Source organism: Bufo gargarizans, chromosome 3 (genome assembly GCF_014858855.1).
Source record: "Bufo gargarizans isolate SCDJY-AF-19 chromosome 3, ASM1485885v1, whole genome shotgun sequence".
NCBI lineage: Eukaryota > Metazoa > Chordata > Amphibia > Anura > Bufonidae > Bufo > Bufo gargarizans.
In genome coordinates, this window is record NC_058082.1 from 42,532,724 (window position 1) to 42,549,240 (window position 16,517).

The 16,517-nt window shown below is 43.7% G+C and overlaps 1 protein-coding gene across 1 annotated transcript in view; it reads left to right on the plus strand.

Annotated features, from left to right (window-relative positions):
- The window catches only part of ACER3 (alkaline ceramidase 3), a 42,876-nt gene that overhangs the window by 9,070 nt on the left and 17,289 nt on the right, over nucleotides 1–16,517 (plus strand). The window contains exons 2-3 of the mRNA XM_044284970.1: nucleotides 9,419–9,529; nucleotides 9,722–9,774. Coding sequence (XP_044140905.1) covers nucleotides 9,419–9,529; nucleotides 9,722–9,774 — 164 coding nt within the window. The remainder of the gene's footprint in view (nucleotides 1–9,418; nucleotides 9,530–9,721; nucleotides 9,775–16,517) is intronic.

Genomic DNA, 16,517 nt, shown 5'->3' on the forward strand with positions numbered 1-16,517 from the left:
CCCCAGAGCTGCACTCACTATTCTGCTGGTGGAGTCGCTGTGTACATAAGGCAGTGGTGGATAACATACTGTGGGATTCAGCTTTATTGTTGCAGGGGCCATTTGTACTGTTAGGGGCCCGCAGTGAGAATACAGGGCAGACCTGCTGCTCAGGTTCGCTGGGGCTTTGAGGAATGCACACACTAATGTGGGAGAACTGGTCGTGTGATACGGGGTATGGAAGGCAGCGCGCTCGAGGACCCTCACAAGATGCCTCCATCAGAACCCCGGCATCTACTAATATGGAGCCGCCACAGCCGCTCCCATCTCCTCGTGTCCTCATTTGTATAACAGACCGATCATTTACATGTGAACGGCGATGGCCCTTATCCGTCCTCTGCTGCATGTGGCGTTCAGTGCCCCCACCTTTCTAGCTCACGGCTACACCTACCTGCACATGCCCGCCACCACCAGTCTTCCTGAGGGCATGCTACACTGTGGAAGATGGCGGCAGATGCTGCACCAGCCCTTAGACATGCACTAAGTGAAGTATCAATTGTGATGTCAGTTTCTTCACAGCTCCATATCCCCTCCTTAGACATAGTTGTACGATAACCTGCTGGCCTCCTGCTGCCTCCACTAGGGGGAGCCCAATGCATACTGTGTTCAATGTGTAGACTGTATGCAGGGAGCTCCCTCTAGTGGCAACTGCAGGCAGACAAAATGTTATAATTTACCTAGGTCTATCTACGTAGGGGATTTGGAGCTCTCTGACCTCTACAAAGATGATTTCTGAAGTTGATTTATTCCGATTTTCAGCTCTGCACTTGTCCCCTATTATCTTGCTCCCCAGTTTCACGCCTGATTTTTGAAGGGTCTTGTTCCTGAGACCCTCCGTCTGACGTGTGGGTGATGCACCCTATTCCTTTGACTTGATGGTTGCGTAAGAGAATCTGAATGTCACGGAGCTGTAAAAGACAACTCTTCCTGGTTCTGTCGCTGCTTGCTGTCAGTGAATTGAAACATTCCAGTTTACAGTGGGAGTCTGATAGCTCTTCAGCTGCAGGGCTGGGAAGAAAAAAGCCGAGGCGATAGGACTGCGACTTGTGAATAGACCATTACAGTCCCTGTCAGTGTGGATATTCCGTCTCTGGATGTAAAGCAATGATTCTACTCGCTGACTGCAAGCAGAGATCTTGAAATTAAAACGTCCAATATAAAGCGCATACAGGTGTCACTTAGGTGAAGAATGGGGTCTGCAACTTGCATGATTACTGGCCCTTTAAGAAAAGCTTCTGCCACAGATGCGATGATCTGCAGGGCATAGCTGCCTCTTTATCTGGGTTTATAACGGCGGGTCCCACCAGAGGGGTGGCACTGTTTGCTTGGGGTGTGTGTGTGTGTGTCCCCAAAAAATAAAAATAAACGGAACACTTGCTGGAATGCAGGATCCAGAATTTTATTTCCATTGGAATGTATTAGTGCCGGAGCCGGCATTAACATTGCTGCACTGACAGATGCGCAGACCTTTTTAAATATGTAAAAAATAAATGAATACCGGATCCGTTTTTCCGGATTACATCGGAGAGACAGATCCAGTATTGCAATGCATTTGTGAGACGGATCTGCATCCAGATCCGTCTACAAATGATTGCCGAATCCAGAAACGCGGGTGTGAAAGTAGCCTAAACTCCCTGGCTGCATCCATTGTGTAGTGGACGCAGCTGGTAACTTTAGCGCAGCTGCCATTGAAGTCAATGGTCACCGGGTCCACCCGCTATGCAATGGGTGAAGCTGTGTAGTTCCACAGTCGACTCCCAGCGCCAGAGCTTCCCCGGAGCAGCTGATCTGACACCCCAACACCCTGCCGATCAGATGGAGAAATCAAAATGAACATCCTGGAATACCCCTTTAAGAGTAATGTTCACATGTGGTGGATGCACTGTGGATTTTTGGCCATGTAATTGCCAGCAAAAAAAATCCACATTATATCGCGAACGGATCCCCCGCAAAGTGGTGGCTGCAGGACTCCGATCCGGCCACCACCAAGGGCTCTCCCAGTAGAAGCGAATGGGACGGCAGCGCACGGTGCAGGACCGGCCACCGCTCCAATTCACTTCTATCGGTCTGATGGAAATAGCCGAACCAGCCCTCAGCTATTTTCGGCGGCCCCCATAGAAAATGAATGGAGGGCGGCTGCGCATGCGCAGTGCGCTCTCCACCACCGTTCTTGATATAGGTGCGGGTCCCACAGACAATAAGGGCGCCACCGTGGCTCTTGTTGCACCCAAGCTCCGCCCCCTTCTGTGGACAGCTCCACCCTCAGTGTTTTGCCACTGCCTGCTCCTGTCAATCAAAGCAGCGGGGGAGGGGCTGGTCAAAGAGAGGAGCAAAGATTGGGTGAACCAAGAGCAATAGTGATGCCTTCATTTATTCATTGCACCAAAGGCCTAATTTGCATATTAAGAAAATGTATTATAACTCGGGAATGGAGCCTCGGATCAACAAAAGAAAAAATGTTTTAACCCCTTAGTTTACCAGTTGAATCTTTTTTTTTCTTTTTTTTTCCATCGTCACATTCCAAGAGCTTTAACTTTTTTTTATTTTTCTGTTTATGTAGCCGTGTGAGGGCTTGTTTTTTGTGGGACAGGTTGTAGTTTTTAATGGCACTGTTTAGGGTTTCATATGATTTACTGATTAATTGTTATTAGCCTTTTTTTGAGGGGGGGACAACAATAATGTTTACAACATGACAATATTTTCAGCATTTGTTTTGTGGCAAAAATTAACATAAGTTTACTCCCTGGGTCAGTGCGATTCCAGCGATGCCAAAAACATGTAGCTTTTATTTTTTTTGTTTTAATACTTTTCACAATGAAAACTATTTTTTATTTTTTAAAGAAAATGGGGATTATTTACAAAGACAGACATTTTACGCTCATCATTCAACAAATGATGTGATTTCTGAAATAGACCAGATGTAACAGTTTGGAATATTTCCTGCACGGCTGCCCCTGCACCCCTGTAGCTGCCGCAGGGAGTAGAATGGCGCCCAGTTTACGCGCTTGCTCCCTGATAACGCAGGTCAGAGGCCGGACTTCCCACAGCGCCCCCTATTGTGCTGCAGTTTATTATGTTTCCTGCCAAAAGCAAGAAGTTTTGTTCCTTGTCCTTTTACTTGATACGAATTTCCAGGATTGAAATACAGGGGTTATTCTGAAAAATGTGACGTGTAGTCAGCGACAACTGTTACATCCACAGGTCGTCTTTACAGGCTGAAATTGCTGACTCACAGCAACAGCGCCACACCTACAGCGCCCTCCTCATCATATCTGCTGGACAAGAGGCGACAGTCTCCTGACATAGCATAAACATAACCCAAATGTTTACAACCCTAGTCTGGGGTGTGCGCTGTAATGTATGTACACAGTGACTGCACCAGCAGAATAGTGAGTGCAGCTCTGGAGTATAATGCAGGATGTAACTCAGGATCAGTACAGGATAAGTAATGTATGTACACAGTGACTGCACCAGCAGAATAGTGAGTGCAGCTCTGGAGTATAATGCAGGATGTAACTCAGGATCAGTACAGGATAAGTAATGTGTGTACACAGTGACTGCACCAGCAGAATAGGGAGTGCAGCTCTGGAGTATAATACAGGATGTAACTCAGGATCAGTGCAGGATAAGTAATGTAATGTATGTACACAGTGACTGCACCAGCAGAATAGTGAGTGCAGCTCTGGAGTATAATACAGGATGTAACTCAGGATCAGTGCAGGATAAGTAATGTAATGTATGTACACAGTGACTGCACCAGCAGAATAGTGAGTGCAGCTCTGGAGTATAATGCAGGATGTAACTCAGGATCAGTGCAGGATAAGTAATGTATGTACACAGTGACTGCACCAGCAGAATAGTGAGTGCAGCTCTGGAGTATAATACAGGATGTAACTCGGGATCAGTACAGGATAAGTAATGTATGTACACAGTGACTGCACCAGCAGAATAGTGAGTGCAGCTCTGGAGTATAATACAGGATGTAACTCAGGATCAGTACAGGATAAGTAATGTAATGTATGTACACAGTGACTGCACCAGCAGAATAGTGAGTGCAGCTCTGGAGTATTATACAGGATGTAACTCAGGATCAGTACAGGATAAGTATTGTAATGTATGTACACAGTGACTGCACCAGCAGAATAGTGAGTGCAGCTCTGGCGTATAATACAGGATGTAACTCAGGCTACTTTCACACTAGCGTTCGGCTGTCCGCTTGTGAGCTCCGTTTGAAGGGGCTCACAAGTGGACCCGAACGCTTCCGTCCAGCCCTAATGCATTCTGAGTGGACGCGGATCCGCTCAGAATGCAGCAGTCTGGCGGCGTTCAGCCTCCGCTCAGCAGGCGGACACCTGAACGCTGCTTGCAGCGTTCGGGTGTCCGCCTGGCCGTGCGGATCCGTCCAGACTTACAATGTAAGTCAATGGGGACGGATCCGTTTGAAGATGACACACTATGGCTCAATCTTCAAACGGATCCGTCCCCCATTGACTTTCAATGTAAAAGTCTGGACGGATCCGCTCAGGCTACTTTCACACTTAGAAAATTTTATACAATATAATGCAGACGGATCCGTTCTAAACGGAGCCACCGAACATGAAAGTAGCCTCAGGATCAGTACAGGATAAGTAATGTAATGTATGTACACAGTGACTGCACCAGCAGAATAGTGAGTGCAGCTCTGGAGTATAATACAGGAGGTAACTCAGGATCAGTACAGGATAAGTAATGTATGTACACAGTGACTGCACCAGCAGAATAGTGAGTGGAGCTCTGGAGTATAATGCAGGATGTAACTCAGGATCAGTACAGGATAAGTAATGTATATACACAGTGACTGCACCAGCAGAATAGTGAGTGCAGCTCTGGAGTATAATACAGGATGTAACTCGGGATCAGTACAGGATAAGTAATGTATGTACACAGTGACTGCACCAGCAGAATAGTGAGTGCAGCTCTGGAGTATAATACAGGATGTAACTCAGGATCAGTACAGGATAAGTAATGTAATGTATGTACACAGTGACTGCACCAGCAGAATAGTGAGTGCAGCTCTGGAGTATAATACAGGATGTAACTCAGGATCAGTACAGGATAAGTAATGTAATGTATGTACACAGTGACTGCACCAGCAGAATAGTGAGTGCAGCTCTGGAGTATAATACAGGATGTAACTCAGGATCAGTACAGGATAAGTAATGTATGTACACAGTGACTGCACCAGCAGAATAGTGAGTGCAGCTCTGGAGTATAATACAGGATGTAACTCAGGATCAGTACAGGATAAGTAATGTATGTACACAGTGACTGCACCAGCAGAATAGTGAGTGCAGCTCTGGAGTATAATACAGGAGGTAACTCAGGATCAGTACAGGATAAGTAATGTATGTACACAGTGACTGCACTAGCAGAGTATTGGGGCATATTTACGGCCTTTTTACGCCAGTCTTAGTTTCCCTCCTGCGCTGTCGTTAGATTTGTCTAATTGATGATAAGGCATGCGTCTTGTCATTAGTAAGGTACATCTGTGGCAGTCCTTGCGCTTGGCTGGCGTAGTTTTTCGCCAACATTTACGCCTGTTTTCAGGTGTAAATGTTCGTAAACTTACCCATGCTGGAGTCCCAGGATTGCCCCTGTCTTGCCCCCGTCACGCCTAACTGGCAGACACAGCGTAAACCGGCCAAGCGACTAAATTAAAAAAGGGGACCCGTGACTATTTTACGCCTAAAATAGTCGCAAGTCTGTTAGTAAATGTGCTCCACTGAGTGCAGCTCTGGAGTATGTGGGGGGCCTTCCTCTTTTCTCCCTGTACATGAATAGTAGGTCATTGATCCCAGTAGATTTCTAGGATACACTTGGAACATCTGACTGTGGGGGAGGCAGGTCCGGATATTGATCAGGAGAGCGGGGCCGGCAGAAGGCCAGTTGTGGCGAAATATTAATCCGGATGGCCTGTCCCAGAGCCGGCTCCTCGCCGATAAGGAGCATCGAGTGCGAGCTGGGCGGCTGGAGCGCCGCCGCCACACAAGTGTCTGATTATTCAGTTATCATCCACGCCCAGCCTGTTCCCAACATACAGCCGAACAATTGTACCGCCAAGATCGATTGCGCGAAAATCTAAAACCTGCACCTTGTCCCTCCTTCTGCCATCCGCTGGTCACACCAGTTGGCTTCTATCTGATCAGCGCTCACCGGTCCCGGAGCCTGTGCCGCCCCGCTTGCCTATTCTGCAGTCACTGCCCAGAAGATCCGATTCAGAGGGGCCTCGTAGTCCTAAAATACAAGACCCAGGCTCTCTAGTATTTCTCCTTACTTTTAACTTTGGTCTTGCTGTGTAGTGTAGGCAAATCTGTTACTACAAGGAAACCGTCAGCAAGCTGCCATTGATGGACATGTCTTTGCTTGGCACTTTCCTTTAGCAGTAATCCACACACGGTTTCCGCCGGTTGGCTGCACCGTGTAGGGCACCCTTGGACTATCTTTGATGAGCATCTGGTATGTGTATGTGATGTCAACATTAGAGCACATTCAGAAATAGAAATAATCATTCAGTATCAACTGGCCTGCTTGTTGATGGTTTCCATATAACAGCCTTCAATCTACTATGCCAAAAGAGTCCAGGGAAGACTCCGCCAATCAGCATGGGCATGTCAGTAGTAAAACGCCTGTCCATGCACCGATCGGATGCCTTGTAGCGCCTCCCTTCAGTACATTGTGGTACTACATGACTCATACAGCGGCCTCCATGGGTTTCTGGCAGCAGCTTGCAGAAAACAGGCATTCTCGGCTGAGGATGCAGGTGTATAGGGATAGGAGGAGGGTGAACGAGCAGTCACCTGACAGATGTCTAAAATGTATGGTGTGCTATGTTCTGGGTTGACCTTGCTTGGTATATGAAGGGGCCAGAGGGCCCATTTGAGTGCTGGGACCCCTGCTAGGGCACCAGGAGTTGGACCCCCCCACCACCACCGATCTGATATTGGTGACCTATCCTGAATTAATTCCAACCTGCCCCCTGTGCCCACATCTGCGTACTTGCGCGGCGGGCTGAGGTGTCGTGCTGTCAGATGCCTCCATTGTGCTCTGTGTGTACAGGTGCAGCGCGGTCGTTCCGGCCTCCTTACCTCTCATGTTGGGTAAACATCTTCCCGAATTTGATCCCGATCCAAAACTTCTATTTCCGCGGAGTGCTTCTAATCCTCGTGGTGTGTGCGGATTGAATTTGGCCTCGAACTATAAGCCAATCCCTTAAAGAGACGCAACCTTATTTAATAGTGCGGGGAAAAATGCAGGCCCTTCGCTACTTTGCAAAAAAAAAAAAAAAATATATATATATATACCGTTTTGTGTATGCAGCTCCTGTGCGGAGCAATGACACAGAAGGAAGAACTACAGTTTGGGGGAGAGAACAACTTACCTTTACTTGCCCTTGAAGTGTCTGCAGGCTGGATGTTCTGTATGTATGCAGCTCGTGAGGCTAGGTAATGGGGGACACGTGAGGAACGTGTAGCGGGACGCTCGCTCATGTGTGTAATGACCCCTGCCAGGGCCTTGTTCCGCTGACCTGGTCACACCACTATACCTGTCACTTCAAGGGGGTCTCCAGCGTCCATGTCTGTTTTAGTAAATTCGAACACGAAATAACAATTCTGGAGCATCTATTCTCATAATTCTGCTTTGTGCCCGTTCCTCTGTTATTCCTCCTGGTAATTTATGTGTATATGGACACAGTCGGTTACTGTCAGCACTGATTGGAGGATGTCAGTTCTTACTGTGGTCATACATTTCCAGGAGGAATAACATCAGGGAAACAAACAGGGGTCCTTCCCCTTGGATAAAGCTACACACATGTCAAGCACATATTCCTCTCCCATGTAGCCAATAGGGCCACAGACTATTGGTGCACATAGAGTAAAGGGGGCCCTGTCGCAGATAGCCCCCCCCCCCCCACACACACACACACACACACTTATGCAGCCAGTCAGGACAGAGGCGGTGGGTACTTTTTGCCTTCCCTATCCTTCTTTCCATTGCGGTGATTCCCCCCCCCCCCCTCACTTTTTATTTTAATTTTTTTACACAATTTTTAACAAGCAAAGCTGCAGTGTAAAGCAAGGGGAGGGACAGAGCAGCCGTCACTGAGACAGGTGGCCTATTTCAGACTACCCCCAGACTCCTATAGAGAATGCAGCTAAACGGTAGTCACTGCGCATAGCTGTGCTGTAATAGAGAGAAGCTGCAGTGTAAAGCATGGGGAGCAAGCAGCAGCCTCCACCTCTGAACATTGTAGCGGAGCTGGGATTACTAATTCTCACATACACTGGGTGTGATTGTTCCTCGGGTTGACAGACAGGAATTAAAAATAGATCCCAGAGTCATTAATCTGCAGCCCCTCCCCCCTCAGAGTTCAGATTTTTCAGACACACCCCTAATTAACATTAGACACCGTCAGGATTTAATAAAATGTAATTACTGACTGTTGTGAATCATGATGAAGGAGCGGCTGGTGCCCACCAGTTCTATGGCGCCCAGCTCTGTTTTGCTGCAGGCTGTAAAATGAGAAGTTCAGTTCGGCAGAGAGCTGACCTCTGGTGGCCAGTGTGAAAACTACACAATTCCTTCATCCCTGTACATACTGTTACACAATGTCAGGTCTGGACGCCTACTCCGACCTTGTGTCCTGCCGCCCAGCGAAGGTCGTCAGTGGCAGCGTGCGACTTTACAAATTAATTTCATGATTTGGCTTTGAGTAAAGGCAGAGCTCCCCCCCGTCCTATGAGAGGACGCAGACATCTCCTTATCTCTGGTGCCGCAGAGCAGAGGTGCATTGTGGGATTGTACAGAGGCATCCATGCAAAAAATGTCCTGCAAACTGTGGCAGATATGGAAATATGTACCGGCCGCCTGGTGACAGACGCCTTCCCCGGTATTCAGTGCCAGACAAATTCGGGGAGCGCACATTTACATATCAAACCCCTAGGCAAATGTGTGATCCTGATTGTGCAGGGTGGCGAGGTCTTAAAGGGCACTCACCCCTCTTTTTTAGTCCACCAATCTGGCCGCCATTACGAGACTCAGTCATCCAGCTTTCCTAGTGGACAGTCGGCCTACTGATGATAATTATTGGTTCTGGGAAAGCTGGGTGACAATCACTCATGCTGCCATTACAACTCCTACAGGGTTGTCACCCATCTTTCCCAGACTGCTGAATGGCAAGCCTGCCCAGTTCTAATGCCATTTTGTCCAGTGTGTGCACGGTGGGGGTTGTAGTGCTTATATCTGATGCTTCCCAGTTCTCTAATGTAAATAAGACATCTCCCACAATGCAATGCAGCAGAGTACATGGCGTAATTAGTAACTTCCCATTTTCTTTCTCCAGGGAACACAGTCAGCAACCTGATCATGATCCTACCTCCCATCTATGGCGCCACTCAAGTGGTTAAAAACAGGCTGGAAACCAGATACCTGGTCGCCTACCTGGGTTTAGCAGGTGAGTAGAATGAACGAAGCTGTAGAACTACAACTCCCAGCATGCATATATGCAGTAGGGCTGAGAGTGCTGGGGAAGCAGTGTCCATATAAACCGTCCCTATAGACTATGGAGCCCATCCATGTATGGAAGTCTATATAGAGAGCCATATCGCTGTACATATAATGCTTACCGTAATCTTGTGTTTTGCAGCTGTCGGGATGGGATCCTGGTGCTTCCACATGACACTGCAGTACGAAATGCAGGTAACAGACAGACAGATTTCTTCCCTTACAGTATAAAATTATTTATATTCTTGTACATAGGAGCAGTATTATAGTAGTTATATTCTTGTACATAGGGGCAGTATTATAGTAGTTCTATTCTTGTACATATGAGGCAGTATTATAGTAGTTTTATTCTTGTACATAGGAGCAGTATTATAGTAGTTATATTCTTGTACATAGGAGCAGTATTATAGTAGTTATATTCTTGTACATAGGAGCAGTATTATAGTAGTTATATTCTTGTACATAGGAGCAGTATTATAGTAGTTATATTCTTGTACATAGGAGCAGTATTATAGTAGTAGTTTTATTCTTGTACATAGGAGCAGTATTATAGTAGTAGTTTTATTCTTGTACATAGGAGCAGTATTATAGTAGTTATATTATTGTACATAGGAGCAGTATTATAGTAGTTATAATCTTGCACATAGGAGCAGTATTATAGTAGTAGTTTTATTCTTGTACATAGGAGCAGTATTATAGTAGTTATATTATTGTACATAGGAGCAGTATTATAGTAGTTATATCCTTGTACATAGGGGGCAGTATTATAGTAGTTATAATCTTGCACATAGGAGCAGTATTATAGTAGTTATAATCTTGCACATAGGAGCAGTATTATAGTAGTTATAATCTTGCACATAGGAGCAGTATTATAGTAGTTATATTCTTGTACATAGGAGGCAGTATTATAGTAGTTATAATCTTGTACATAGGAGCAGTATTATAGTAGTTATAATCTTGCACATAGGAGCAGTATTATAGTAGTTATATTCTTGTACATAGGAGCAGTATTATAGTAGTTATATTCTTGTACATAGGAGCAGTATTATAGTAGTTATATTCTTGTACATAGGAGCAGTATTATAGTAGTTATATTCTTGTACATAGGAGCAGTATTATAGTAGTTATATTCTTACACATAGGAGCAGTATTATAGTAGTTATATTCTAGTACATAGGAGGCAGTATTATAGTAGTTATATTCTTGTACATAGGAGGCAGTATTATAGTAGTTATATTCTTGTACATAGGTCAGTATTATAATAGTTATATTCTTGTACATAGGAGCAGTATTATAGTAGTTATAATCTTGCACATAGGAGCAGTATTATAGTAGTTATATTCTTGTACATAGGAGCAGTATTATAGTAGTTATATTCTTGTACATAGGAGGCAGTATTATAGTAGTTATATTCTTGTACCTAGGAGGCAGTATTGTAGTAGTTATATTCTTGTACATAGGAGCAGTATTATAGTAGTTATATTCTTGTACATAGGAGCAGTATTATAGTAGTTATATTCTAGTACATAGGAGCAGTATTATAGTAGTTATATTCTAGTACATAGGAGGCAGTATTATAGTAGTTATATTCTAGTACATAGGAGGCAGTATTATAGTAGTTATATTCTTGTACATAGGAGGCAGTATTATAGTAGTTATATTCTTGTACATAGGTCAGTATTATAATAGTTATATTCTTGTACATAGGAGCAGTATTATAGTAGTTATAATCTTGCACATAGGAGCAGTATTATAGTAGTTATATTCTTGTACATAGGAGCAGTATTATAGTAGTTATATTCTTGTACATAGGAGGCAGTATTATAGTAGTTATATTCTTGTACCTAGGAGGCAGTATTGTAGTAGTTATATTCTTGTACATAGGAGCAGTATTATAGTAGTTATATTCTTGTACATAGGAGCAGTATTATAGTAGTTATATTCTTACACATAGGAGCAGTATTATAGTAGTTATATTCTAGTACATAGGAGCAGTATTATAGTAGTTATATTCTAGTACATAGGAGCAGTATTATAGTAGTTATATTCTTGTACATAGGAGCAGTATTATAGTAGTTATATTCTTACACATAGGAGCAGTATTATAGTAGTTATATTCTAGTACATAGGAGGCAGTATTATAGTAGTTATATTCTTGTACATAGGAGGCAGTATTATAGTAGTTATATTCCTGTACATAGGAGCAGTATTGTAGTAGTTATATTCTTGTACATAGGAGCAGTATTATAGTAGTTATATTCTTGTACATAGGAGCAGCATTATAATAGTTATATTCTTGTACATAGGAGCAGTATTATAGTAGTTATATTCCTGTACATAGGAGCAGTATTATAGTAGTTATATTCTTGTACATAGGAGCAGCATTATAATAGTTATATTCTTGTACATAGGAGCAGCATTATAATAGTTATATTCTTGTACATAGGAGGCAGTATTATAGTAGTTATATTCCTGTACATAGGAGCAGTATTATAGTAGTTATATTCTTGTACATAGGAGCAGTATTATAATAGTTATATTCTTGTACATAGGAGCAGTATTATAGTAGTTATAATCTTGCACATAGGAGCAGTATTATAGTAGTTATATTCTTGTACATAGGAGCAGTATTATAGTAGTTATATTCCTGTACATAGGAGCAGTATTATAGTAGTTATATTCTTGTACATAGGGGACAGTATTATAGTAGTTATATTCTTGTACATAGGGGACAGTATTATAGTAGTTATAATCTTGAACATAGGAGCAGTATTATAGTAGTTCCTGCTGTTGCAGTAAAGATGGCTTCATGGATTTCAAGCAGAGCTGATGTTGCGAGTCAGAAATGTGCTTCAAGCGTGCCCGTTTACCTTTCCCCCCCATTCTCTTGGCAGCTCACATATCGGTACATTGTTCAGTAGAGGTGACAATTCACACTGGAAGAAGCTGATCTCAGGTGTAGAGGAATATTAAGCGTTCTATCCTGGGGCGTGATGAGAAGGACATTCCTAGAAAAAAAATATATATAAGAAGGATGTATATATGTATGTGTGTATTCCGTGATCACTCAAAAACGCAACCGTCGATTTCAAAGTAACTTGGTATACACATCCCTTCCTACCTGGAAAAAAATCTTGTGGGGGTCTCAGTTCTCTAGGACGTACCGTTCCTGAGATTCCCCAAAAATGACCTACATTAGCCAATAGAAGCCTGCAAGTCTTTCTCTTCATATCCCAACTGCCATACACATGGTCACATGTCCCTTATCAACCAATAGAAGTTCGCAGGCCCTTAGTCTCCACATACACACAGTTTTACTCCAGGTTTCCATAGCAACCCAGCCATTTTTCTTCAATGCTGTAGGTCAGCTTTAAACGGGCAGGGAGCTGTGGATGGCACTGTTAAGGGAGCAGAGTGCTGTGGAGGTCACAGTTCAGGAGGCAGGTAGGGTGGCCATTCAGGGACTTAGAAACCCCTCCCCCAGGTCCTGATATGGCACCTCCCTGATCCGGTTAGGCCCCACCCCTGCCCCTCCCCCTCCCGCTCCACAGCCGACATGGATTGAAAAAAATGAAGGTAAAAATCTACTTCTGTAAGCTGCAGGGGGGGAGGGAGGGTGACTTTCTCTCTGTAGCACAGTGCTGCTGTCAGAGTGAGCTGTTCGAAAGGACATCCCTGTGTGAGATATTCCCCAAAAATGCATTAGCCAATAGAAGCCTGGTCACATGACCCTTATTAGCCAATAGAAGCTCGCAGGACCTTAGTCTCCACATACACAAAGTTTTACTCCAGGTTTCCATAACAACCAAGCCATTTTTCTTCGCTGCTGTAGGTCAGCTTTGGGCTAGGGCTACTCGACGACACTAAGTCGCACAGCACATAGGGCACAAGTACACTGCTACATGCATCCATCTTGGATGGATTATTTTGCGACTGTCGTGTCGCAGTCACAGCATGTTGCACGTCGCAGTGCGACTCCATAGCCTATCCTTAAAGGAGCAGGGGGCTGTGGAGGTCACTGTTAAGGGGGCAGGGGCCAATATTAAAGGGGCAGCTGCTGTGAAGGTCACTGTTAAGGGGGCAGGGGCCACTATTAAAGGGGCAACTGCTGGGGAGGTCACTGTTATAGGGGCGGGCACTGTGAAGGTCACTGTTAAAGGGGCGTTCACTGTGGATGTTGCTGTTAAGGGGGCAGGCCTGCTGAGGTCACTGTTAAAGGGATGGGTGCTGTGGAGGTCTCTGTTATGGGGCAGGGAACAGTGGAGGTCCAGATAAGTGGACGGTCCTCTATGGAGGTCACTGTTTAGGGAGCGGGCCCCTGATTAGGTCAATGTCAAGGGAGTGGGGTGCTGTGAAACTCACTGTTATAGGGGTGGGCTGCTGTGAAGGTTAAAGTTAAGGGGATAGGCTGCTGTGGAGGTCCTATTTTAAGGAGGGGCACTGTGGGGGGGTCAGTATTAAGGGGGCAGGGTGCTGTAGAGGTCGCCTTGTAGAATATGCTGTTATCTGAACGTGTTGGTACACACGCTGCTGTCAGTGTGATCACGCCCTATCGCAGGCGATGTGCTGCGGGTCTTATCAGGTGCAGTCCTGCAGTGTGATCTGCACTGACGAGCTGTGACCTCCTGTCCGTGGTATTCCTTGGCCAGACGTTGCGGTCCTAGAAGATGGCTGCTTTCTTCTTGACCTTGGAGACTGTGTAGGCGGTTGCATATTTTGGAGCCATGAAATCAGCAAATGTAAAGTTATATAACTCAATGTGAACAGAGCCTTCCCTGCACTGACACACTGTAACAGACTATCAGGAGGGAGATTCCGGACGCTGCTATATTTCACTCACAGGGGATTGCTGTAAACTGGATACCACTGTAACAAATCCTCAGCTGTGAGAAGTATTAAGTCTACAGGTTTCTAGCCTCAGACAAAGATATTTCCATTTGCTGACAGCAAGCAAGCAGACATTGTAGTGTTTTTTGTTTTTTTTTGTATTTTTTTTTTTATGAAGTTTCAGAGAGTCGCATTTAAAAATGATCAGTAACTTGACCATCACAGCGATGAATCTGTTTCTGGACGCCGCAGTTGGTTTTTAGAGGTTGTCGTTAAGCTCCTCTTTAACCCCTTAGTTTCTGGCTTGTATTGGGTCCTAATGGCCAAGTGATATTTTTTATTTTTTTTATTTAATTATCGCAATGAAAATGCCAAACAAGTTGTTTTTTCTGATTGTGCCATTTGGGGGTAAATGTAATAAATGTAATTTTATTATTATTATTAATTTGTATTTTAAAGGGGGTTCCGCACAATTTGCTGCATTGTTTCTTATGATTTTTATAAATTTAACTGTGTGGTATAAATAACATAATTTATAGTGTTTTTAAATTTTTTACTACGTTTAAATAAAATAAGAAATACCTTTTTTTTAATGAAATAAAATCGCTTTGTGTCGTCATATTCTGACACATAACTTTTGTGCGCTTTCTGGGGGCTTTTTTTGCAGCATAAGCATTTTTGGATACAAAGGACTTATTTTTTAACCTTTTTTTTCTTTTTTGGGGTGGAGGGGCAGGATGAACAAGAAACCGTAATTCTGACTTCATTTATATGGTATTTTTTTTTTTTTTATAGCAGTCACTAAACGGGATAAATATTGTAAACATTTTAAAGTACGTGTCGTCCTCGGATGTGACGATGCAACTTATGGATACTTTATAAAAAATAAAAATAAATTGAAGAGGTTATCCGGGATTTTTATACTGATGGCCTATTCTCAGAAAAGTTCATCAATATCGGATCTATGTTGTGTTTTGTTTCTTTTTTTTTATAAAAGGTGTTTTTTTACATGAAATTTTTATTTTATTTATTTTTTATTAAACAGGTTTTCTGGGATTTTGATACCGATGGCCTGCAATTAAGATTTCTGGATCCCCGCCTATCAGCGAAGAGACCACAGCACTTCAGTGAGCGCTGCGCCCTCTTCCTTAGGCCTGTGATATCACATTCATCAGTCACATGGCCTATGGTCTCCTCAAACAGATGATCGGCGGGGGTGCAGAGAGTCGGACCCCCGCCTGTTTAAGGAGAACACTGCGCTCTTACCAAGCACAGCGCCGTACATTGTATAGTGGCTGGGCTTAGTATTGCAGATCTGCTCCATTCACTGGAATGGGACTGAGCTGCGCCTAGGTCATGTGACCAATGAACGTGACGTCATTGGCCGAGGGAGAGGCCACAGCACTTACTGGAGTTTTACCCCCGTCTATCCGATATTGGTGACTGATCCTGAGTATGAGCTATCAGTATCAAAATCCCAGAAAACCCTTTTTAGAAACTAAAATATATATATATATATATATATATATATATATATATATATATATATATATATATATAATTATTATATTTTTTTTTTTCTGTAAACATATTTTACTATATATATATATATATACATACAGAAGAAAAAAGGCAGCATTTCAGATTAGTGGAAAAGATTGGACGGCTTATTCACCCATCTAGCAGCAACGTTTCACCTCTCTCACTGGAGCCTCTGCCTCAGCTAGACAAAGGCTCCAATGAGAGATCTGAAACGTTGCTGCTAGATGGGTGAATAAGCCGTCCACTTTTTTTCACCAATCTGGAATGCTGCCTTTTTTCTTCTGTATGCATTTGGGAGATATATAAATAAAATTTATTTTACTATTACTTTTTAATTGCATTTTTTATTATAACATTTATAAGCCCCACTAGGGGACTTGTTTAATTGCTGACCTAATGCACTGCATTCCTCATGTATTGCAGTGTATTATGCCTGTCGGTGTAAAGCTGACAAGCATGGTGTTAGGGCCTGTGATAGGCAGACAAACACGTTAGACCTCCGGGGCTTTCATTAGAAAGGAAGCGCATCATCACCTCCACGACTGCCAGTGTATTGGTGGTCACTAACT